This window comes from Equus przewalskii, chromosome 15 (genome assembly GCF_037783145.1).
Source record: "Equus przewalskii isolate Varuska chromosome 15, EquPr2, whole genome shotgun sequence".
Classification (NCBI taxonomy): domain Eukaryota; kingdom Metazoa; phylum Chordata; class Mammalia; order Perissodactyla; family Equidae; genus Equus; species Equus przewalskii.
This window is the reverse complement of record NC_091845.1, coordinates 53054587-53078180: the sequence shown is the minus strand read 5'-3', so window position 1 is coordinate 53078180 and position 23594 is coordinate 53054587. Positions and strand designations below refer to the sequence as shown.

Below are 23594 nucleotides of genomic sequence, written 5' to 3'. Positions count from 1 at the left end.
ATAAAAACCTCCCTGCTTCATTCACGAGGAACTTAGGAGCCTGTGCTCTGGGTGAGAATCCCCACCAGTCTGAGATTTCTTCTGATGCCGCCAGTAACTTACCTTATGCAAGTTTCTTGTCCCCCAGACGCGTCCCACATACACACCTCAGCCTGCAATGCCATTTCTCCCCATTTTCTGCCTATCAGATGTCTTCCCTGCGAGAACCAAGGTGGGCTTCCCTTGCCCCAAAGCGCTGCATTTGAAAGAAACCCTTCTTTCTCTCTTCATGTTCACAGTACATTCACTTTCCTCTCTCCCAGGCATTTAGGGAGATTTGTTTGGATTATTGTTAGTTATTTGCCTGCTTGTTTATTATGAGGGTGAGTCTCTGTCTTACCCTCACACCCCAACCTCTGGTCAATAAGTATTTGCAGAAGTACACTTTCTAATTAGATTGAGAGAAGAAGAAAGCAGCCTGGAAACATGAGCACCTGAAACTGGCTGGGGAACTGAGTTGATAGTAGGGTGAGGGAGAGGCTGCAGCCCAGAGAGGCCTGGACTGAGGAAATAAACCTGAATCTCAGCACCCTCGACCAGAGCGGTCCAGGCTTCCTTTTCTCGGGATTAGACCAGAGAGAAACTGCTGGCTGATGATGTGGCTCTCAGATACTAGGAGAGGACAGCAGGTTACATAAACAAATAAATTATTTTATTTGACTAAATTGTACTGTTTCAGTCCTTAAGAATGGGGACATTGAACATGCTTAGTGGTACATTTTTTTCTATATTACCAACCTTTTAAGCTTGAATTTTTATTGCTAACATTGGGAACTTGCAGCTTAAAATACAGAGTTGTTGCTTAGGAAAACAAATGGGCATGCACATTTTAACGTAAGTGCAACTGTGTCTGTGGTGAGGAGCCACCGGCCAACGTGGATAGATGACTGGAGTCTGGAATCGGGAGGTCTGGTCACCCATCTCAACACCAGATGTAGCCAGGAGGAGAGGAAGCACCCAAAGCAGATGAAACCAAAAGGCAAGAAAAGCTTTCCCCTGTTAAGAACCCGTTATGGATTAGGCAAGGGAAAATAAATATTTAACTAAAAATTACATCTAGTTTAATTGGAAGAGATCAAGACAAAGGCAACTGAGGCCATCAGAGCAGAACCATAGTCGTCCCTAGGAGGTCGTGTGGGAATGAGCTTGAAAAGTTTGTCGACTTATCATTGGTAGGCTCTTTCTTTTTGGAATTACTTGGAGTTTGTATCTTAAGCTCTTGGTTTTTCATGGGTGTCTTTTTTGTTTTGAGCAAAGGCGGCTTCAATGATCCATCCTAAAGAAGTGCCCCCAGAAGCCATCTTACTGGCAGTCTACCTTGAACTGCAAAATGGTAAGTAATTCTTCTCTAGTTAGGACCGTATTCCTTCAAAGAGCCAAAGATTTTTGGTGTCTGCTTTTTCTCTTAGAAATTGAAACTTTGCTTTCTTTGAAGATATTACCCATCAAGTTCTTCTAAACAAAAATGTAACCAGGTAGTTTTTGTTATCTTAGAAATTCCTGCTTCTTGCAAGTTAAGCATATATCCTTTTATCTGTGAAAATTCAGAACAGCCTAACTTCTGACACTTAATTATAATTAATCCCTACTAATTAACCTTTCTCTTGGGCAGCCAAATGACTCTAATTGAGAACATGAGTCAGCATACCAGTTGCTCTGAGCTATACACTGTAGTATTCTGAACAAGTGTCATTAATGAGTTTTACAGTAAGCCAGTTCTTGCTGAGAGTTATTTATCCAAACCTAAATCCAGATCATGCCTCTGGGGCGTATACAGCCTCCAGGATGTGACTTACTAGAAGAGAGGCTACGGGCCCTACGTGAGAGCGAGCATGAAGTAGAAGAGAGATGTGAAGGGGAGAAATGAGAAGAGACAGAAACATGAAGAGTTCTAAGTCATAGCTCTGTTGATCATGGGAATCCCTACAAGGCTGTCTTCTTTTTATAGCTGAAGAAGGGCCTCGCACCCAGCAGGCCTTGGCCTCCTGAAGGGCATGATTAGGGTTAATCCATGGTCCTAGATCCCCTCTTCTGTGCAGTCTGCCTGTAGGCAAGCTCTCAACCTGAGCTATATCTTAGAATCGCTGGGGAGCTTTTAAAAATCCCGTTACCCGAGTCACACCCTAGACATCTTGGATCAGAATTTCTGGGCGTGGGACAGAAGCATTCTGTGATTCCAGTGTGTAGCAAAGTTGCAGACCACTGCTCCTCTCGATCCTCTTCTACCTCCCTTGCAGAATTCTGATGGCTTGCCTTGTATATGCTGGTATTGTCATGTGCTTTTTTTAATGAGAAGTGTTTTTATAGGTAATACCCAGCTGGCCTTACAGATCATCAAAAGGAATCAGCTGCTCCCTGCAGTGAAAACACTCTCTGAAATGAGAAAGAAGCCAGTGTTTCAGCCTGTCCACCCGATCCAGCCCATCCAAATGCCACCTTTCACTGTACAGAGAAAGTGATATTTTGCTCTTTGAAAACTGTTACCTGAGACCCAGGGGAGTATTTATGGGCCTTTTTAGTTGTATCACAGCAAAATGAATAAAAGACAGATGGTAAAGGGTGCTAGTTTTGAAGACACAATTTTGAAATGATTCTAACCCCTGATTTCTTTGCCAAAATCTTACTTAAAATTAAGGAATCACAAACTCATTTTCATCAATTTTTCTTTGATCTTTGCTAGACTATTAATTTTGAGCCATTGTGTGATGTATCTGTGTCATAGGCAATTAAAACATGGTCTTATCAGAACAGTCTTGTATAATATAGTTTGTCTTTCTTGCAACTGTTAGAGTATTTTGACATCTGAGATTTAGTGTTAAAGTTTTAAAAATTGAGAGAGCAACCTCAGCAATAGATGAGTAGCCAGTCCAGAAGCTGACCCAGGGGCAAAGGGGAGGAGACGTTGATGTGTTTTATGCCTAGTTATGACTAAAAGGACCAGAAAATGTGTAATAAAACCCATAGGGCTAGTAAAATTGGGTTAAGGAGAGATGACTGATCTGATAGGAGTCGTTTGCTTAAAAATCACAAATGAAGACAAACAGGGTTCAGAGCACTGGTCTTGTTCACCCTCCTACACCCTCAGGCAGAAACCCTGGTTCTGGAGTCTGTTAGCAGGGAGTTCAAGGTTCACTGCTAACCCCTTCGCAAATGCAAACAAAAATTTAAAAGCTTTTTTCCAAGAGACAGGGATGTGTTATGGTATTGACATGGCCAAAATTTGTCCATATGGTTGATTGCTAACTTTAGGAAAGAAAGAAACATAGTACAGACTTGCTTTAGAAAAATTGGGTGACCTCCTAATTACGATCATGCTTGGTAGATTGATCAAAGCTTGCCTGTTAGGAGTATCCCCTTGCTGTCTCCATCTCTTCACTTCCCTAATTTGGAGACCAAGTTCAGACAGGTAAGTGTAACACACCCGCATCTATGAATCTATGTGGTTCCTCAGTTTCACAGCTAGAGAGGTGAGTGTTTGGATAAGCATGTGATTTATCTGAAGCTTCATCTGAATTATTCTGTTGCTGAAGTCAGAGTTTAGATAGGGCTATCTACCAGAACCGAGTGTTTGTGATGTAACTAGGCATTGCCCATAAATGACTCAGAGAAGGGGGAATATCTTGCTCCACTTAAACATGGGATGGATGTGCACAGGGACTCTCTAGCTCTTTTGTCACACTGCAGTTGTTTTATGCCCAGAGTAGATTCTTTCCAGATGGATACAGAAAACAGAGGTCAGGGGCCAGCTCAGTGGTGCAGCGGTTAAGTTTGCACATTCCACTTTGGCAGCCCAGGGTTCAGATCCTGGGTGTGAACATGGCACCACTCATCAAGCCATGCTGTGGCAGGCGTCCCACATATAAAGTAGAGGAAGATGGGCATGGATATTAGCTCAGGGCCAGTCTTCCTCAGCAAAAAGAGTAGGCTTGGCAGCAGATGTTAGCTCAGGGCTGATCTTCCTCAAAAAAACAAAAAAAAAAAGCAGAGGTGGCCTAGCTTCTTTCCTTGGGCCTCTCTGAGAAGAGGGAAGGACCCATAAGCTGTACTGGTCTTGGTTCAAGTCTGCAGCCTCTGCTTTCCCAAGCCCCAGACAAGCCAGGAGCACTGTGGGACCCACTCATATGCTGCAGGATGGTGGCAGAGTTTCTTAGCCTGGGCATTTTCTGGGGACTGAGTCCACAGACCTCATAAGTTGCTGGGACCCCACAGGGTCTTGGTAGTGTGAAGTAGGAGGCCTGTAATTGTAGTCTGGGACAGTCCGTCTTTGGAGAAGTCTCAGGAAATTAGGACTTTCCTTGCTTGCTGGTTGGTTTATGGGAAAGCAGGAATAGGAGTGAGGCAGCTCAGGCCCCAGGTTGCTGTGTTAAATAAGAGTACATTTGGCTGCAAGTAGCAAAAAATGGACCCATGATTCAAACAGAGATTGTTTTTCTCTCACTTGAGAAGGAAGTATGTAGGCAACTGCTGCCCTTGGTTCTAGTGCTCACTGATGCCATCAGGGACTCGGCTCTGTTTTCCATACCATTATCCTCAGCATTGGGCTTTTGTCCCCATGGTCACAGGATATTCCAGTGTTACATCTGCACTGAAGGCAAGAAGAAGAGGGCAAAGGCAGCTGATCTTGATAGGGGACTATCAGGAACAAAGCTTCCCCAGAAGACCCCAGCAGACCTCAGCTTGCATCTCCTTTTTCAGATCAAGTCATGTAGCTATCCTGAGGGGCAGGGAAGGCTGGCAAAGAAGTTACATCACTAACAGTGTCTGCTGCCGTTGCTGGGATGGCCCTGCACGTCTTAATAGGAGGCCAGTTAAGTGTTTTCCCAGCCTGAGAACTATATCCCGTGCCTTGTTGTCAAACTCACATTCCAGCAGCCCAGCTTTGCCTTCCACAGCCCACCCGTGGCAGACCCCGCACATTAACCGGAAGGTCCTCACCTCCGTGACTGTTTGTACTGGATGCATCAGCCAGGAAGGCTTCTTCCCACCTCTTTTTCCTGCCCGTTTGTTAACACCACCTCAGCTAACTGAAATAATCCTAACTATGCTAAAAGATTTTAAATGCTACTTCCTTGAGGTTTTTCCTAGCTATCCCCAATTTCTTCCCCCTTCTTGTCTCTTCTGATACATACCTTTTCTTCTGTGGTATATGGTTTTCTGTAGTTTAACAGGTATGGGTGTTATAGGCGTCAGCCTCAAAGGATGGCATCTTATTTGCTGGGGTTGTGAATTCTGAGAAGAGCCCCATTAGCTCCAGTTGAAGCTCCGCCACCTGTTCAGCTGCAACATCTGCAAAACGGAGCAAAATACCTCATGGATCCCTTCATAGACCCAGTGAGAATGTGGCTGCAGCTGTCCCCAGAATTGCAAGGCATGAACCCTCAGAAGAGCTGGAGTAGCCTTCCATTTTGCCCCTTGGCCCTTATCCCATGGGATGGCCCCCTGCAGAGCTTTCCTCCAGCCCCGTCCTGATGGGCGTCTAGGCCCAGCAGCCTCAAGTGGCCTTTCCTGATCCACTTCCAGCAGCCTGCACGTGGATACAGCTCCCGCTCCACCACCTCTTTCACGACAGCCTGCCACCCTTTGATAACAACATGCCCTGATATTTCCACCGCTCAGCGTCCATTATCTGACTGGTTAGCCAGGAGCACTGCCCCTTACTCAACCCAAGTGACTTTGAGCAAATGACTTGATCTCTCTTGAGGTCTTCTGACCGGTTTGCAAAATGAGGGTACCTTTCCTCAGGGCCCAATGTAAGGATTAAAGTAAGATGATGAATGCAGAGTGCCCGGTAGACATTTAATGCAGGTGAGTTCACTTAGCCCTCCTGTTGCTGAAAGGCCCGCTCAGCCCAGTCACCCTCTCCACTGGCTTTGTCTCACTGTTAGCTCGCTCTCCCCCCCCCCATCCATGCCCCTTCTTGGAAGCCACCTGGAGAAAAGTGATGACATCATGGACCCTCTAGCCAGACTCTTTGACTTCAAATCTTGGTTCTCCCACTGGGACAAGCTTGGTCTGGAACAAGTTGTTTTGCTTCTTTGTGCCTCAGTTTCTTCACCTATTAAATGAGGATGCTGAGAGTACCCACCTCATAGGGTGGGATGAGGTTTAAGGACCTGGTCATTGTTACTATTGCTGGATGTGCCTTGAACTCTGCATGTTCACAAGGGAGCTCCATCGTTTTCACTGTGTTCTCTAAAGGCTGTCAAAGCAGAGGCCGTTCCCTGCACCCTGACACCGTGGAGGCCGCACTGCGGGTGGGTGGTGGGGAGCAGCGACTCCTTGAGGGGAATTACTACCTCCTTCCCTTTGGATTTTTTTTTTTCCTTTTTCTCCCCAAAGCCCACCGGTACATAGCTGTGTATTTTTAGTTGTGGGTCCTTCTACTTGTGGCACGTGGGACACCACCTCAGCATGCCTTGATGAGTGGTGCCGTGTCTGCACCCAGGATCTGAACCGGCAAAACCCCGGGCCACTGCAGCAGAGCGCACGAACCTAACCACTCGGCCACAGGGCCGGCCCCTCTACCTCCTTCCCTTTGGAAGTGACAGTGTCTGGTGCACAGGAGTTCAGTAAATACTGGCATCTTATGTTGTCATCCCATTCTCACCTACCTCGCCCAAGCCCTTACCCTGTGATGACAAGATGTCGCAAACCTCCCTGCCCCAGGTGCCTTCTCCCACCCTATCCTCACCGTGGCCTGTGACTGCCTGCAGCGCAGCTCTGGCTCCTGCCCAGGGGTTCCTTCAGGAAGACCATCAAGGTCTCTTCACGGTAACTGCTCTTCTTTCCCGACTTAGCTTCTATCCATCCCTGCTCCCTCCCCGCGGCGCCCCATTACACCACATGTGTTATCCAAACCGCCATCTCCCAAAAGGAGTCACCATTTCCCACCCCCAGGGCGTTGCTTCAGTTTCCTCCACTCCCTGGAACTTTCTCACTTCCAGTTTCACGCTTTCCACATCCTAGCCATCTTACACTGCCTCTCTGTGTCCCTAACCTCCAAGGAGATGCTTCATTCATTCCACGCATGCTTACCGAGGGCATGTGCTGGGCTGGTGGGCTCTTTTGTTGAGCCCAGTGATAACTTGGCAAATCTGCAGGCACAGAGTATGTTCTGCTCTTTGTCAACTATTTTCTTCTTTCTTCCCCTTCCTGGATTACAAGTACGTACTTTGAAGCAGGGCTGTGCATTATACAGTGTGTGGATTGTTCTAGATGAACAATAAAGTCTGCTGAACAGAATTTTTGGTGATGTTTCCTTTCTTGGCCTGGCAATGTCAGAGGACATACTTCTTTCAAGGTGGGGATGACCTATTAACATAATCCCAAGGTTCACAGGGCCTCAGCATCCTTGACCCTCTGAGCCTTATCGAGGGAGAGTTAAATAGTGGCCCAGGATGGGTGGGGTACTGGTCAAACTCAGCTGGCCCAGCCTCAAGTAACGAAACCCAACATACACAAAGCAAGCAGTTTACACGTTCAGCTTGCCTTCCTCCCTGCGAAGAACAGGGCAGAAATGCAGGCTCTGGGGTAGGAGTCCGGGGTGCCACGGGAGGAGGCAGGGAAGTTCATTAGCCCCCTCATTTGGGGCAAAGGGGATCCGTGTGGTGACAAACAATTGTCCTGGAGGATTTAGGAGGATTTGGCCAAGTGTTCCTGTGGGCCCCAAGCCGCCTCCTAATCCCGTCCACATTTCAGACTACTTAGGATCGCATTAAATGTCAAAGCCGGCGTTTAGGGAAATATCTACATTTCGTATGCATCGCCCGGGTCAAAAGAAAAGCTGAAACGAACCTTCGAGCATTTGGCGCGAGAGGCGCTCTGTGTGGTCCGGAGTGTGAATGGCAAGGGGGGGGCGGCGCCCTCGCGGCCTCCCCGCCCAGGAATGCGGGCTTTTCACATGTAGAAAATGCTAATGCTTTGTTCCAGCCTCGGCTTCCCGGAGGCGCGGAGGCGCCCGGCCGGATTGTCACAGCTGCATTTGCATGTGAGCGGCCCCTTGTCCCCATCCCCACCCCCAACTCTCCCCTCCCCCCAGCACAGCTTTGCTGGCGACTTGTGGGACTGTTGGAAAGGACGCCTGCAACTGTCTTCTGCCATCATTTAATCCCTAGCAAAGCCACAGGTAGCTATTCTGGAACTTTCTGAATGAGTATCCTTTCCCCTGAGGCACCAGGCAGGTGATTTTTTTTTTTTACTCCAATTTACACTTTAGATTATTTTATTTGAAAGAACTTACTCTTTCGGGGAAGATCAAGGCGTGGATGAACCATCCTCCAGTCCAGTTTCACATTTACGTTCTTGTGGCGAGAACCGTGCGTTTGATGTGATACTTTGCAGGGGCTCCAAACCAACCATTACGTGGCTCATCCTGAGAGGAACCGAGAGACCGCCCGTGGAGGAGGGGCTGGGGGGTTTTAAGCACATTTTTACTGAAAAGGGTCCTCGGCGCAAAGGGTTAAGAGGCGGCCCGAGGCGCCACGGCAAAGGCGCACGGAGCGCAGACGCGCGGGCTGAAGGCGGCGGTCCTGGCAGCCCGGGCAGCGCCGAGCGGACTTCCCCGCGGGCGCCGCGCGTGGGCCTCGGGGCCCAGAGCGCCACCTACCGGCGGCCTGGTCGGCTCGGCGAGCGAGCCCCGCAAACGCGGGGACTGTCAAGCCCCGAGGACCCCTTCCGCCCGGCGAGGCTCCGCGGTCCCGGCTCGGACAGCCACCCCCCAGCCCGCCCAGGGGCGCCGCGCGCCGGGACCGAGCGATTCCCAGGGCTGCGCCCTAGACAGGGGGAGCCGGCCCGCCAAGCGCGCTCGGCTTCCTTCAGGGACGACCGTGCTTATTTGAGTCTTTCCTTTTCTGTTCATTATTTGCTTATGTTTATTTAGTTGTATTTATTTTACTTTACTTATTTCCTTCTATTTGGTTTTTATTTATTTTATTCCACTTCGTTTTTATTTCATTTCATATTTTATTTTACTAATTGTATTTAATTTCGTTTATTTTGTTTTCATTTTCACTTTATTATTTACTTTTCATTTTATCTCATCATTTACTTATTTCATTGTATTTATTTTGTTTAACTTTATTTTTACCTTATTTGTAGGTGAAGGGAAAAGGTGGGTACCTTTTTCACCCTATTCTGAGGCTTATGTTTGTTCCTGCCTCTGAGTTTTGAGAAGCAGTGAAGACAAATATTATTTTAGCTAACTATTCAGGGTGTCTGTCTCATCTCCACAACTAAATTGGAAGCACCTAAAAAGTAAGGGACAAGGTGTGAAGTCGTAATTGGGCCAGGGAAATGGGTTAATTGACTGGGAGGCATTAATATTTCTCCTGTGCTGACACAGTGTAAAACACTCGTTGCATGTCCCGTCAATGAGATTTTTAAACTCCATCAAGGCACCTGCTTTGGGCCAGACAGACACATTGCCAGGCATCCAGGGCGGAAGTCAAGCTGAGAGCAGAGTCCCAAGCCCAGAGCTCCAGGCCAAACTGAGCGTGGAGACCAGGACCCAGGAATTGGAACAGGCGTCACGGAGGAAGCGTCCTTTCAGGTGTGCAGACAGGGAAGGGGACCGCTGCAGGTGACTTGATGACAGGGGACATGTTCCTGATAAATACAACTAGGAAAGAAAGTGTCTCTGTCACACTGCAGACAGCCTTAGGTGCTGGCGGGAGAGAAGCCTATGATTTAAGGAAGGCAAGGGGTCCTTGGCCAGGGAAGTCTCAGTTCTCAGACCCTGCGGTTCTGGGGGTTCCATGGAGGGCCTTAGCGTTTGTGGCTCCCCTGAAAGTCCGTGTATAACATGGTGTGTGTCTGTGTTATTTGGGGGAAGGGGAGAATGAGTCTATTTGTTTCCTACCAGTTCTCTAGAAAGTGCTATGAATTGCATTTCTGAACTTTCACCTTATCTTCCTCAACCTTTTATTTTGAAAAATATTAAACATATAGCAAAGATGAAAAAGTGGTTTAACGTACACCTTTATGCCCTAGATTCACCAGTTAACACTTTGCCAACGTTCACTTTAGTGTGCGCCCTCTGCCTCTCACGCACACATACACCTCTCTCTCATCAATCTCTCTCTGCACTTTTTTTTCAAACGAACTTTGAGAGTAAGGTGCAGACACGACTCGATGATTCTTTGCCTCTGAATGCTTCAGCCTGTCTCTCTAAGACCAAGGCTTTTCTCTACATAACCGCAACAATTGTAACTCCCAGGAAATTTAACATTGGTAGAATAATTTTATTTAATAATTCTCAGTCTATATTTAAATTTCCTCGGTTGCCCCCAGATGCCCTTTCTTGCTGTTTTTCCCCTTGGTCCAGGAGCCGCTTCAGGATCCCGCGTTGCGTGTGGTTGTCGTCACTCTCCTTCAGAGCATCCCCAGCCTTTCTGGGCACTCACACATTGATCGTTTTGAGGGCTCCAGGCCAGTGGTCTTAGAGAAGTTTCCTCTGCTTGGATTTATCTGATTATTTCTTGATACCGTTCATGCGTTTTTACGGGGAGAAGGCCCATTGTTTTCATTCATGACACCCCCTTCTCCAAGCTGAAAGACACCTCCTCAGAAGCTACAACTGTGGTTTCTTAAAAAGTTTTCTTCTCAGGGGCTGGCCTAGTGGTGCAGCAGTTAAGTTCGCACATTCTGCTTCTCGGTGGCCTCGATCGCAGGTTCGGATCCCGGGTGTGGACATGGCACCGCTTGGCAAAAGCCATGCTGTGGTAGGCATCCCACATATAAAGTAGGGGAAGACGGGCATGGATGTCAGCTCAGGGCCGGTCTTCCTCAGCAAAAAGAGGAGGATTGGCAGTAGTTAGCTCAGGGCTCATCTTCCTCAAAAAAAAAAAAAGTTTTCTTCTCTGGCTTCCCTGTCTGTTTAGATTTCCCCACCCCTGTCCCCATACCACTCTCAAAACAACCCAGTAAGGAAAGCACCAAGACATCCAAATTTCCCTTTCTAAAAAAGGCCCATCCTGGTGGCGCAGCAGTTAAGTCTGCACATACGGCTTCGGTGGCCCCGGGGTTCACCAGTTCGGTTCCTGGGTGTGTGGGCATGGCACCACTTGGCAAGCCATGCTGTGGCAGGTGTCCCACATATAAAGTAGAGGAATATGGGCAAGGATGTTAGCTCAGGGCCAGTCTTCCTCAGCAAATAAAAAAAGAGAGAGAGAGAGAGAATTGGCAGCAGATGTTAGCTCAGGGCTAATCTTCCTCAAAAAAAAAAGGCCCAGGGCCAGCCCTGATGACCTAGTGATTAAAGTTCAGCGCACTCCACTTTGGTGGCCCAGGTTCAGTTCCTGTGCTCAGAACCACACCCCTGTCTGTCAGTAGCCAAGCTCACACAGAAGAACTAGACGGACTTACAGCTGTAGACACAACTATGTACTGGGGCTTTAGGGAGGGAAAAATAAATAATAAAAAGTAAATGGGGGCCAGCCCCATGGCATGGTGGTTAAGCTCAGCACACTCCACTTTGGTGGCCTGGGTTCTTGGGTTCAGATCCCAGGTACGGACCTACACCACTTGTCAGCCACGCTGTGGTGGTGATCCACATATAAAGTGGAGGAAGATTGGCACAGATGTTAGCTCAGGGCTAATCTTCCTCAGCAAAAAAAATTAATTAAAAAGGCACATTTTTCAGATTGAGAGACTCAACTTTCTATTGCCGTTTAATTACTGTGGCTTTCTTTAGCACTGAACACTGGAAGGGGAGGATTCTGGGACACATGGGAAGTGCAGACCCAGGCGACAGCCAAAAATGCCTGTTGGAGGAAACCTGCTGGGACCAGGAGAGGTACCGCAGCGGTGGGCAGCGGTAAGCCGTGCTGCTCACACTTGGGCCCCGTCTGGTGAAGTGCAGGGCGGACAGCAGTCCTGAGTGGGGATTAACCCATCTGCAGGTGGGGGAGACCTCTGGGGACCTGGAGATCACACAGGGCTCTATGAGTCTGGCGGGGGCAGGATGGGAGGGGGATGAAGAGAGGAGCCTCCTTCCAGTGCTTGGACCCGGGGCTCACGATGCCACAGTGGGTAGTTGGGCAAGCCTGCTTAGACAAGATTCCTGCTGTCCCCATGGGAAAGGGCTCCTCAGGAAGGGTGGGGCAGGCGACGGGCCCAGACACTGCCCGGGCATGACTCCCAGTAAGGTTCCCATCACTCAACCTGGGCAAAGATGATTTCCCTTCCACAAATTTTGGGAGGTATCCCACTTTGCTTTCTTTCTAATTTGTTTGTGATGCATCTACTTGCGTGCCCTTTCCACCTCCTCAATCTGTCCGGCTTCAGGGAAGGTAGGAAACACACAGACTCTGGAACCCAACTGCCCGGGTCCAAATCCCAGTTCTACTACTTCCTGTGTGACCTTGAGCGAGTTACCTCACCTCTCTGTGCTGCAGTTTCCTCATTTGTAAAATGCGATCATAATAATATGAACCTCATAGGCCTGTTACGAAGCTTAAATGAGTCATATTTGTAAAGCTCTGGAACATCCAGTCAACATATGTCAAAACAGAAGACCAATGTGATGTTTTCTGGAAAGTTAAGATAATCAAGATCTTTGTGGACCATATTATACAAAAAGTTAAGAAGTTAATAGCTCTGAAAATTTGCATAAAGAAAAAAAGTATTTTCCAAGTCTACAATAAGTTCAGCCCAGTTTTGAGGAGTTGTGTTGATTTTCTTCATTAAAGTGCCACATCTGAAATGTAAATAAGCTCTAGAACAGTGCCTGGCACCTAGTAAATACCAGATAGCTGAAGGTTAAATAAATTAAGTAAATACAGAGGCTGTTATCAATGCCATGTGGAAATCCTGAATCCAGCTCTCTCCTACAGTCTGGGAAAGGAAGAAAGATGGGTTCATGGGAAAGTCTTGGGTATTGGAATTAGACACCCCTGGATTCAAATCCCAGCTCTGTGACTTCCTGGCTGTGTGACTGCGTGCAGGTTGCTCGCCCTCTCTGGACCTCAGCTTCTACATCTGTAAAATGGGAGTACCGCTCACTTTGCAGCCAGTGTTACAGAGGCGTGCTTCCCTAGGGAATGCTGCGCAGTGTTCTAGCCTCCAGCCATTTTAGGAGTGGCTCCCTGAGTTTCTGATTTCTGCCTGTTAAAAGCAGTCTGCTCAGGGGTAAAGAGTAGGTGGAAAGGGGCCTCCTTTAGCCGGTCCCTCGTCTGGAGCCTCTGACTTTTCTAAGTCTTCTCTCCCAGAGAAGGAAATAGGCTTTTTCTTCCCTTCTAGCCTTTGATAAGAACACTGTGAAAAACCCAAAAGTGGCTTCAGGATGAGGAATCTGAGGTCACTAGCAGCCCCTCATTTGGCCTCTGTCAGCCCCTCAGAGGCCGCAAAAGTGGAGTGGCTGCTGGCTAGCCTGGCGTTTCTGTGATAATTGTCTTCTCCACTTAAGCCCAGAATGTTTTGTAGAACTCTGGGTCTGGATTGTGTTCTCTCTCTCATCCATCCATCTGTCTATCCATCTATCCATCTATCTATCCATCTATCATCTATCTATCAACTTTAGCTGACATCCAGGCTAGGCTGCCCATGAAAATAGCAGGATTCTGGGAGGAAATGACAAGCTTGAGTCCCTCATCCACAGATTCATTCAGTAAAAGTCACACAACGAAAGGATTCAAGGTCCCTGGAAACCTGCCTGAACCACAGAAACAGCTAAGGATGCTGAGATTGAGGCCAGGATTCAGGAGAGAAAGTCTGGACTTTTCTTGGTGTAGTCCTGGGATAGGGAATTTCAACTGTGTTTAGCAATTCAGAAGAACTTTTAATCAAAATAAAAAGTTGTTTTTTTTTTTTAAATGAGAGAGAAGTTCTGAAAGAGTCAGGACAAATGAAGACCATGGAGCCAAGAGCAGGGCGGGCGACAGGGGCCCTGGGCCAGTGGTCTCGGGCCCACCCACAGAGTCAAAGGTGGGAGAATGCAGTTCGGGAGGGTGAGTCCATGGAGCCCGAGAAAGCTCCCGCCGTTGGTTTCCCTTCCTGGGCCATCTGGGTTTTCCTTTGCGGAGAAGGAAAAGGGGATTTTTTCATTACGATTCAAAATAGAGGTGTGTCTAGGGTGCTGCATACCTGGATTTTCCACCCTTCGAAATCCCGCTCTGCTTGAAAAAGGCCTAATTAGGTCCAGCGGCCCTAACTCGACCTGCACAGCCACTGTTTCTTTTTTTCAGAGGGTGATCCTTCTGAATTAAAATTCAATTAATCCAACTTTAAGGGCAAGAAAAACTATTTGTGAAAAATCATTAAACAGCACATAAAACCCTTTGAGGAGCAGTGAATCCTAGGAGAAGTACAGCCTGGCTTTTGTTAAGGGGCTTTGGGCCCAACGAGTTAACTTTTTTAAGGAATTTTAACAAGACAGTGGTCAAAGTGGAATTTGTTCATGTAGTTTATTTAAGGTTTTACAAGGCCTGCCAAGAGTCCCTCCCCTGAGTCTGGACGAGAAGAGAAGAGGGTTTGGTAACAACGTGGTGAGAGGTAAAATCTTAGGGGGCATTCTGAGACCTGCGAGGAAACAAAACTACTCGCCGGGACGCCTCAAAATGTCAGGGTCCTGACAGACAAAGGCGAGCTGGGGAGCCGTCCCAGATTAAGGGGACGGGAGAGACAGGACCACTGTAGGCAGCATGGGATCCTGCACGGCGTCCTGGGAAGGGAGAAACAAATGTGCCCAGAAAGGACATTATTGCTACAACTGGTGAAATGTGAATACAGTCTGTGGATTAGATAATGGCATTGTATCAACGCTAAATTTCCTGATTTAGATAACTGTACTTTGGTTATATAAGATAATGTTTGTATTCTTAGGAAATGCCCAAGGAAGTGATTAGGAATAGAGGGGCAACGTATCCCCTCGAAAACGGTTCAGTAAAACAATTTTATATGTATATACATACACACACACAATACATATAATACATACATGTTATATACATTATGTATACGTAATATATACATATTAGATGTGCATGTAATATATGTGTTATGTACCCATAATATATAGATATTATGTATATATAATATATGCATATATTTGGGGGAGGTGAGTGATAATATCAAATGGGGGAAAATGTTAACATTTAGGGACTCTGGGTAAAGGATATATGGGACTTCTTTGTATTACTATTGTCATTTTTCCCTACACTTAAAATTATTTCAAAACGTGGGGCCGGCCCGGTGGCAGAGTGGTTAAGTTCGCATGTTCCCCTTTGGCAGCCTGGGGTTCGCCAGTTTGGATCCCAGGTGCAGACATGGCACCGCTTGGCAAACCATGCTATGGTAGGCGTCTCACATATACAGTAGAGGAAGATGGGCACAGGCGTTACCTCAGGGCCAGTCTTCCTCAGCAAAAACAGGAAAATTGGCAGCAGATGTTAGCTCAGGGCTAATCTTCCTCAAAAAAAAATTTTTCAAAATGCAAAGTAAACAAAAAGAAAAATAAGTAAAACTAAATGAAGGAACTTAAGAAGAGAAAAAAGCTAAAAAAAAAAAAAGGGGTAGTATGTAGGGAAATAAAATGTTTGTGTCTGATGCCAACATTTGTTGGTTTCCTCCTGCCTGATAATGCCCTAAGATAGGTACCAACAGGCTGCACAAGAATGAGAACTCCCTCTAGGAGAAGCTCGTAACCAGACTGGGAAGACCTGAGGCATTTGCTTGCAATCACTGAAAACCCCTGGTCATCCATGCGTCCAGCAGCCAGCATGCAATGAAGGGTCACTGAGGCCACTAGTGCCCATACCAGAGTTTGTGACTCAGCCCCTGCCTCCAAGGCGCTGGCAGTTTTCTGTGGGAGACAGATATGTATAAAATTACTGTAGTGTGGTTTGACAGGAACCAAGATGACAGCACAAAGGTGGGAGTTTTTGTCTCAGTCTGGGGAGGGAACCTACCAAAAGTGACTTACTCCCCAGATGGGACACTTGGAGGGGTTTCGAAGGCTGAGTAGAAGTTTTGCAGTAAAAGGGAGTTGTAAGCAATGGTAGAGGGGCCAGTCCGCCAAAGCACAGAGGGAGAAGGCAGTATGCAAGTATTGGGCAATATTTCAGCAAGTGCACATTGAGCAAAGGTTCAACAGGTGAGTCATTGCTAAAAAGCTTAGAGGAGGCCGGGTTTTCTGAGCTGGGATTTGAAGAGGAGATTGCCACGGATGCATGAAACCATGTACTACACACAGACGGAGGGAATGTCTGGTACAAAAGCACAGAGGTCAGGAATGAGCAAATCCCAAGGTGAGGGGCTGGTAAACACCCTGGAGCCTGGGAGTCTGCACAGGGTGGGGTAGTGCAAGGTGTTTGCCTCTCACCTGAGCCTGTACGCTTTCACGTAAGTCCTCAGCCCACAGTCTCACGGCCAGGGGCAACGCAAGAAAACAGAAATGACTGTACATATTTACGACAGAGGGATTTAACGGAGAGATTTGGTTGGACAGGTGATGGAATCCAGAGGTCAGCTAGAGCAGGAAGCTGCTGCCACTCCTCGGCTGGAGGGTCAAAGGAAGGGATGATGTTACCAGAACCCAGAGGTCACCTGCTGGAAGCTGAAACCACAACAGGCCTGGAGCTGGAGCCGTGGAAGAGATGCAGCCACGGCTGGAGACCGGAGTTGCTGCCCATGCCACAGAGAGAGGGGGAGAAATACCCTGGCTTTTCCTTTCTTCCCACTCTGTAATCAACTGCCAGCTCCTATTGGCCAAACCCAACCAGAAGCCAACTGCCTCAGGCACCTGAGAAGTGATACCAGCTGCAAGATTCAGCCCCTCTGTCATACAGCACAGAGCAGGGGAGGGCAAGGAACAGATCTGACGGCACACAGGCCGGGGAGCAGCCCAGTCAGGACTTCAGGAACGGTTTCCTGTCCTACATGTAAACTGCACAGTCCTCCTGGTACCGGTATCAGCATAAACTCATTCAATGTCCTAGCATTCTTCAGCTCGGAAAATGGCACCACCATTTACCCAACTGCTTAGGCCAAAAACTTGGGAGTTACTCCCATGCCTACCTCTTGACTTTTATCTTTCTCTCATTCAACCCATCAGCAAATCTTACTGGCTCTTCTTTCTATTTCTTCCTTTTTTTTTTTTTTTAAGATTGGCACCTGAGCTAACAACTGTTGCCAAGCTTCTTTTTTTTTTTTTTCTGCTTTATCTTCCCAAACCACCCTGTACATAGTTGTATATCTTAGTTGCAGGTCCTTCTAGTTGTGGGATGTGGGACGCCGCCTCAATGTAGCCTGATGAGCAGTGCCATGTCCGCGCCCAGGATCCGAACCCTGGGCCTCCGAAGTGGAGCGCGCAAACTTAACCACTCGGCCACGGAGCCGGCCCCTTTCTATTTCTTTCTTTTCTTTCTTTCTTTCTTTCTTCCTTCCTTCCTTCCTACCTCCCTCCCTTCCTTCCTTTCTTCTCTCCCTTTCTTCCCTCCCTTTCTTTCTTCCCTTCCCTTCCTTCCTTTCTTCTTTCAAAATATCGTGTAGCCAAAGTAATCTTGAGAAAGAACAAAGCTGGAGGCAACATGCTCCCTGATTTCAAACTATATTACAAAGCTATAGTAATCAAAACAGTATGGGGCCGGCCCCGTGGCCGAATGGTTAAGTTAGCGTACTCTGCATCAGCGGCCCAAGGTTTCACCGGTTCGAATTCTGGGCGCAGACATGGCACCACTCATCAGGCCATGCTGAGGCAGCATCCCACATGCCACAACTAGAAGGACCCACAACTAAGAATATACAACTACATACTGGGGGCTTTGGGGAGAAAAAAGGAAAAAATTTAAAAAATCTTAAAAAAAACCCAACAGTATGGTAGTGACATAAAAACAGACACATAGGGGCCAGCCCCGTGGCTGAGTGGTTAAGTTCACACACTCCATGTCGGCGGCCCAGGGTCTCACTGGTTCAGATCCTGGGTGTGGACATGGCACCACTCATCAGGCCATGCTGAGGTGGCATCCCACATAACACAGCCTGAAGGACCTACGACTGGAATATACAAATATGTACTAGGGCGGGGCTTTGGGGAGAAGAAGAAGAAGAAGGAAAAAAAAGAAGATTGGCAACAGATGTTAGCTCAGGGGCCGGTCTTTAAAAACAAACAAACAAACAAAAAAAACCAGATACATAGATCAGTAAAACACAATAGAGAACCCAGAAATAAACCCACACATGTATGATCAGTTAATTTACAAGAGTCCACCCTGGCGGTCCAGTGGTTAAGATTCAGTGCTCTCGCCACTGCAGCCTGGGTTCATTTTCAGGTCAGAGAACCACACCACCCATCTTTTGATTGTCCTACAGTGGCAGATGCATGTTGCTGTGATGCTGAAAGGTACACCACCAGTATTTCAAATACCAGCAAGGTCACCCATGGTGGACAGGTGTCAGCAGAGCTTCTAGATTAAGACAGACTAGGAAGAAGGACCTGGTCACCCACTTCCAAAAAGTTGGCCATGAATAGTAGCGGAGCATTCTCTGATACAGCGCCAGAAGGTGAGAGGATGACAAGAAAACCAGGCAGGGTTCCACTCTGCCAGACACAGGGTCACTAGGAGTCAGAACTGACTCCACAGCACTAACAACAACAAAATTTCCAACAAAGGATCCAAGGATATACCCTGAAGAAAGGACAGTCTCTTCAATAAATGATGTTGGGAAAACTGGACAGCCACATGCAAAAGACTGAAACTGGACCACTATCTTACACTGTGCATAAAAATTAATGAAAATGGATTAAAGACTTGAATATAAGACCTGAAACCATAAAAGTCCTAGAAGAAAACGTAGGTGGTAAGCTCCTTGACATCGGTTTTTGAGATGATTTTTTGAATTTGACACCTAAAGCAAAGGCAATGAGCAGAAATAAACAAGCGGGACTACATCAAACTAAAAAGCTTCTGCACAGCAAAGGAAACCATCAACAAAATGAAAAGGCAACCTACTGATTGGAAGAAAATATTTGCAAATCATATATCTGATGAGGGGCTAATATCCAAAAAACATGAAGAACTCGTACAACTCAACAGCAACAGAGAAACAATCCAATTAAAAAATGGGTAGACAGGGGCCAGCCCAGGGCACAGTGGTTGGGTGCGCACGTTCCGCTTCGGCAGGCCAGGGTTCACAGCTTTGGATCCTAGGTGTGGACATGGCACCACTTGGTGAACCATGCTGTGGTAGGTGTCCCACATATAAAGTGGAGGAAGATGTGCATGGATGTTGGCTCAGGGCCAGTCTTCCTCAGCAAAAAGAGGAAGATTGGCAGCAGATGTTAGTCAGGGCTAATCTTCCTAAAAAAAAAAAAAAGGCAGACAATCTGAATAGACATTTTTCTAAAGAAGACATACACATAGCCAATAGGTACGTGGAAAGATGCTCAACATCACTAATCATCAGGGAAATGCAAATCAAAACTACAATGAGACATTACCTCACACCTATTAGAATGGCTCTTACCAAAAAGAAAAAAAAGAAAGAAGTGTTGGCAAAGAAGTGGAGAAAAGGGAACCCTTGTGCAATCTAGTGGGAATGTAAATTGGTGCAGCCACTGTGGAAAACAGTATGGAGGGTCCTCAAAAATTTAAAAATAAAACTACCATATGATCCAGCAATTCCACTTCTACATATTTATCGGAACAATACGAAAACACTAATTCAAAAAGACATCTGCACTACCATGTTCATTGCAGCATTATTCACAACAGCCAAGACATGGAAACAACTTAGGTGTCCACTGATGGATGAACAGATAAAGAAATTGTGGCATATAGATATATGCAATGGAATATTATTCAGCCATAAAAAAGAATGAAGTCTTGCCATTTGCGACAACATGGACGGACCTTGAGAGCATTATGCTAAGTGAAATAAGTTAGACAGAAAAAGATAAATACCATAGGATCACTCTTATATCTGTGGAATCTACAAAAAAAACCCAACAGGGGCTGGCCCCGTGGCCGAGTGATTAAGTTCATGTGCTCCGCTGCAGGCGGCCCAGTGTTTTGTTGGTTCCAATCCTGGGCGCGGACATGGCACTGCTCATCAAACCACGCTGAGGCAGCGTCCCACATGCCACAACTAGAAGGACCCGCAACGAAGAATATACAACTATGTACCGGGGGGCTTTGGGGAGAAAAAGGAAAAAATAAAAAATCTTTAAAAAAAAAAAACCCAACAAAAACAAGCTCATAGATACAGAGAACAAATTGGCGGTTCTAAAGGGCAGGGGGTGGTGGGAGTAGGAGAAATAAGTGAACTGTTTTGTTCATTTGTTCAGTTTAAATAAATTGAATAAAATTTAAAAACCAGAAAACCCCCCAAATATAGTGTATTTCATCAATTTGAAGAGGCACAGTTTTTCATATGGTAATGTTTCTGAAATTGGGATTGATGGTGTAGAATATTAAACTGGTAGTGGTTTTTTAGTGGTGGGTAATAATGGTATATGCTCCAGTTATCCATTGCTGCCTAACAAACCACAGCAAAATTTAGTTGCATAAAATGACCACCATTTTAGGGACTGGCCCCATGGCCAAGTAGTTAAGTTTGAGTGCTCTGCTTCAGTGGCCCAGAGTTCACTGGTTCAGATCCTGGGCGCAGACTTACACACCTCTCATCAAGCCATGCTGTGGCGGCGTCCCACATAGAAGAACTAGAATGTCCTAAAACTGTAATATTCAACTAGGTGCTGGGCTCTGGGGGAAAGAAAAGAAACAACAACAAAAACAACCACCATTTTACTATGCTCACAGGTTATGTGCATCTGGAATTCAGACAAGGCATGGCTTGTGTCAACTTCACAATGCCCGAAATCTCAGCTGGGAGACTTGAATGGCTGGGATGATTAGAAGAGTTTGAAGCTAGAATCATCTGGAGACGACTTCACTCAACCTGTCTGGTTCCTTGGTTGGGATGACATGAATAGTTGGGGCTCACTGGACATCTATCTATCATCTGTCTGTCTATTTGTCTATCTATCTATCTAATCATCTTTATATATTCTTGGGACTTCTTCACGTGGACTTTCCACACGGCCTCTCTATTATGGCAGCTCAGGGTTGCCAGGGCGAGTGTACCACTGAGCAAGGCAGAATTTGCATGTGTTTTATGACATCGTCTGAAGTCACATAGCATCGCTTCACTGTACTCTCTTGCTTGAAGCAGTCATAAGCCTGCCCAGATTCTAGCGGAAGACACACAGACCACCAACCTCTCCATAAAAGGAGTGTCAAAGAATTTGGGGCTCTGTTTTAGGATGGTCAGAGTGTATCTTACAATCAGTGGGGTCTTAGAGTCCATAAAATACAGTCTCTTGAACTCGACCACCCCTCACGACCTCCACTGCTACCACCCCGATCCAGGCCATAACCAGCATCCATCTGCCTCTGTGATTCCACTCTTTCCCCTCTAGCCACCCCCCACCATCTATTCTCTACACAGCCCAAATTATCCTTCTAAAACATTAATCAGGTCATGTGACTCCTTTACTCTTAACCCTCTATTGGCTTCCCATCACCCAGAACGAAATCCGAAGTTCTAACTTTGACTTATGAGGCCATACATAATTGGACTTCATTTCCGATCTTATTTTCCACCAGTTTCCTCCTCGTTCGTTGTGTTTTACAGCAGTGGCAACATTGCTGTTTCTCAAACAAGTCTCTCATATTCCCACTCCGGGGTCTTTCATTTGCGGTTCCCTCTGCCTGTTGCTCTCTTCTCCTAGATATCTACATGGCTAGATCCCTCACCTCATTCTGATCTCTGCTCAGATGTCACCTCCTCAGAGAGGCCTTCCTTGATCTCTCCATCTAAAACCTCACCCCACCCCCATCACTCTCTGTCCCTGGACCCAGCTTTGCTTGACAGCACTGATGAAGCCTATACACTCCAGTTTCATTTGTATGCACACTGTCTTTCTTCCCCTTCAAGGCAGTTATTATTTGGTTCACTCCTGCATTCCCAAAGCCTGGCACATAGGGGTGCTCAATAGATATTCATTGAGTGAATTCACCTATTGGCTCCTTCCTCACTGTATTACCTTTGGGAAATCACTCCTCTGGTCAGTTGGCAGGTAGGCTGGAGGCTGGCTGTTCCCACATGGTCTCACTCACATGTTCATTAGTTGGCCGGCTGTCAGTGGAGTGAAGGGGGAAACTGGATCACAAGTCTCTCATCCTCCAGCAGGTTGGCCCAGGTGGTCGCAGGAGTTCCAGCGCAGCAAGAGGGCAAGCTCCAAATGCTCAAACACTTTCAGGTTTCTGCTTAGGTCACATTTGCTACTGTCCCATTGGCCAACACAGATCACATGGCCATGCCAGTCATTGTGAGAGGACAGTACCAAAAGACATGATACAGGGAGGCAGGAACAACTAGAGGACTACTGCTACGACGATCTACCCCCACAGGTGAAAGCGTTCAATCTCAGGACGGAGTTAACAGCTAAAGTGCAATGGGGGCGGGAGGCGGCAAGGAGGAGAAATGACTTCTGACTCAGGGTTATGGAAAAGCAATGGACTTTGAGTCAGCCTTTAGAGGATAGGTGGCTTGAGATGGATGCAGATGGACAGTTAGGACATTTCAGATGATAGACAATCCAAGCATTTGCAGGGAAAAAGTATTAGTAGTAAGAATAATAACAGATCACTATCACTGTCTGAGCTTTACCATGTACTAGGCTCTGAGCTAAACGCTTTAAAAGCATTATCTCATTTAATCCTCATAATCATCCAGGAAGCTAGGATCTACTTTTATCCCAATTTTATAGAAAAGGAAAATAAGACCTAGAGAAATATTTTTTTAGCTACAACACTAAAAGCAAAATCCATAAAAGAATAAATTGAAAAACTGAACTTTGTCAGAACTTAAATTTCATTCAAAAGAGAAGGAAAACACAAGCTACTGGGAGAAAAATTTTTGCAAAGCGTGTATCTGGTAAAGTATTTATATCCAAAATATGTAAAGGACTCCCAAATAATAAGAAAACACTCAATAACAAGAAAACAAACAACTCATTAAAAAAAGGCAAAAGCTTTGGACAGACGCTTCACCAAAGAAGATCTGTGATTTGCAAATAAACACATGAGAAGAAGCTCAACATTATTAGACATTAGAGACAAGTAAATGAAGACCACAACGAGATATTACCATACACCTATTAGAATGGCTAAAACTAAATAAAAAACAAAACTGACCATACAAAGTGTTGGTGAGGATGCAGATGAGATTGAACTCTCATGTGCTTCTGGTGGAAATGTCAAATGGTACAACCACTATTTAAAAACATTTTGCTGTTCCTTGTAAAGTTCACATACACCTACCATAGGATCCAGCCATTCTACTCATAGGCATTTTCCCAAGAGAAAAGATATACTTGGGGCCAGCCTGGTGGCATAGTGATTAAGTTCACACACTGTGCTTCGGTGGCCCAGGGTTGGTGGGTTTGGATCCCAGGCAAGGACCTACACACCACTCATCAAGCCGTGCTGAGGCAGCATCCCACATACAAAAAATAGAGGAAGATTGGCACGGACGTTAGCTCAGGGCCAATCTTCCTC

At 46.5% G+C, this 23594-nt stretch overlaps 1 protein-coding gene and 1 long non-coding RNA gene across 12 annotated transcripts in view; one reads left to right on the top strand and one right to left on the bottom strand.

The window, feature by feature from the left end:
- The window catches only part of CNOT10 (CCR4-NOT transcription complex subunit 10), a 77710-nt gene extending 74923 nt beyond the window's left edge, over positions 1 to 2787 (top strand). For all 10 annotated transcript variants that reach the window (XR_011527525.1, XR_011527524.1, XR_011527523.1 and 7 more), the window contains 2 exons: positions 1297 to 1372; positions 2347 to 2787. Coding sequence is in view for 6 of the 10 variants with exons in the window: in XM_070577391.1 (XP_070433492.1) it covers positions 1297 to 1372; positions 2347 to 2498 (228 nt within the window). In the remaining 4 variants the exon portion in view is untranslated. The remainder of the gene's footprint in view (positions 1 to 1296; positions 1373 to 2346) is intronic.
- LOC139076183 (uncharacterized) lies at positions 673 to 22318 on the bottom strand. Of its 2 annotated transcripts, none has more exons than XR_011527527.1 (3): positions 22079 to 22318; positions 5169 to 5325; positions 673 to 1035 (listed from the first exon to the last, which is right to left on the bottom strand). It is a non-coding gene; the product is annotated as an uncharacterized lncRNA (long non-coding RNA). The 2 variants fall into 2 exon arrangements; XR_011527526.1 differs by lacking the exon at positions 673 to 1035 and adding an exon at positions 1078 to 4624.
- Positions 22319 to 23594: the final 1276 nt, after the last annotated feature.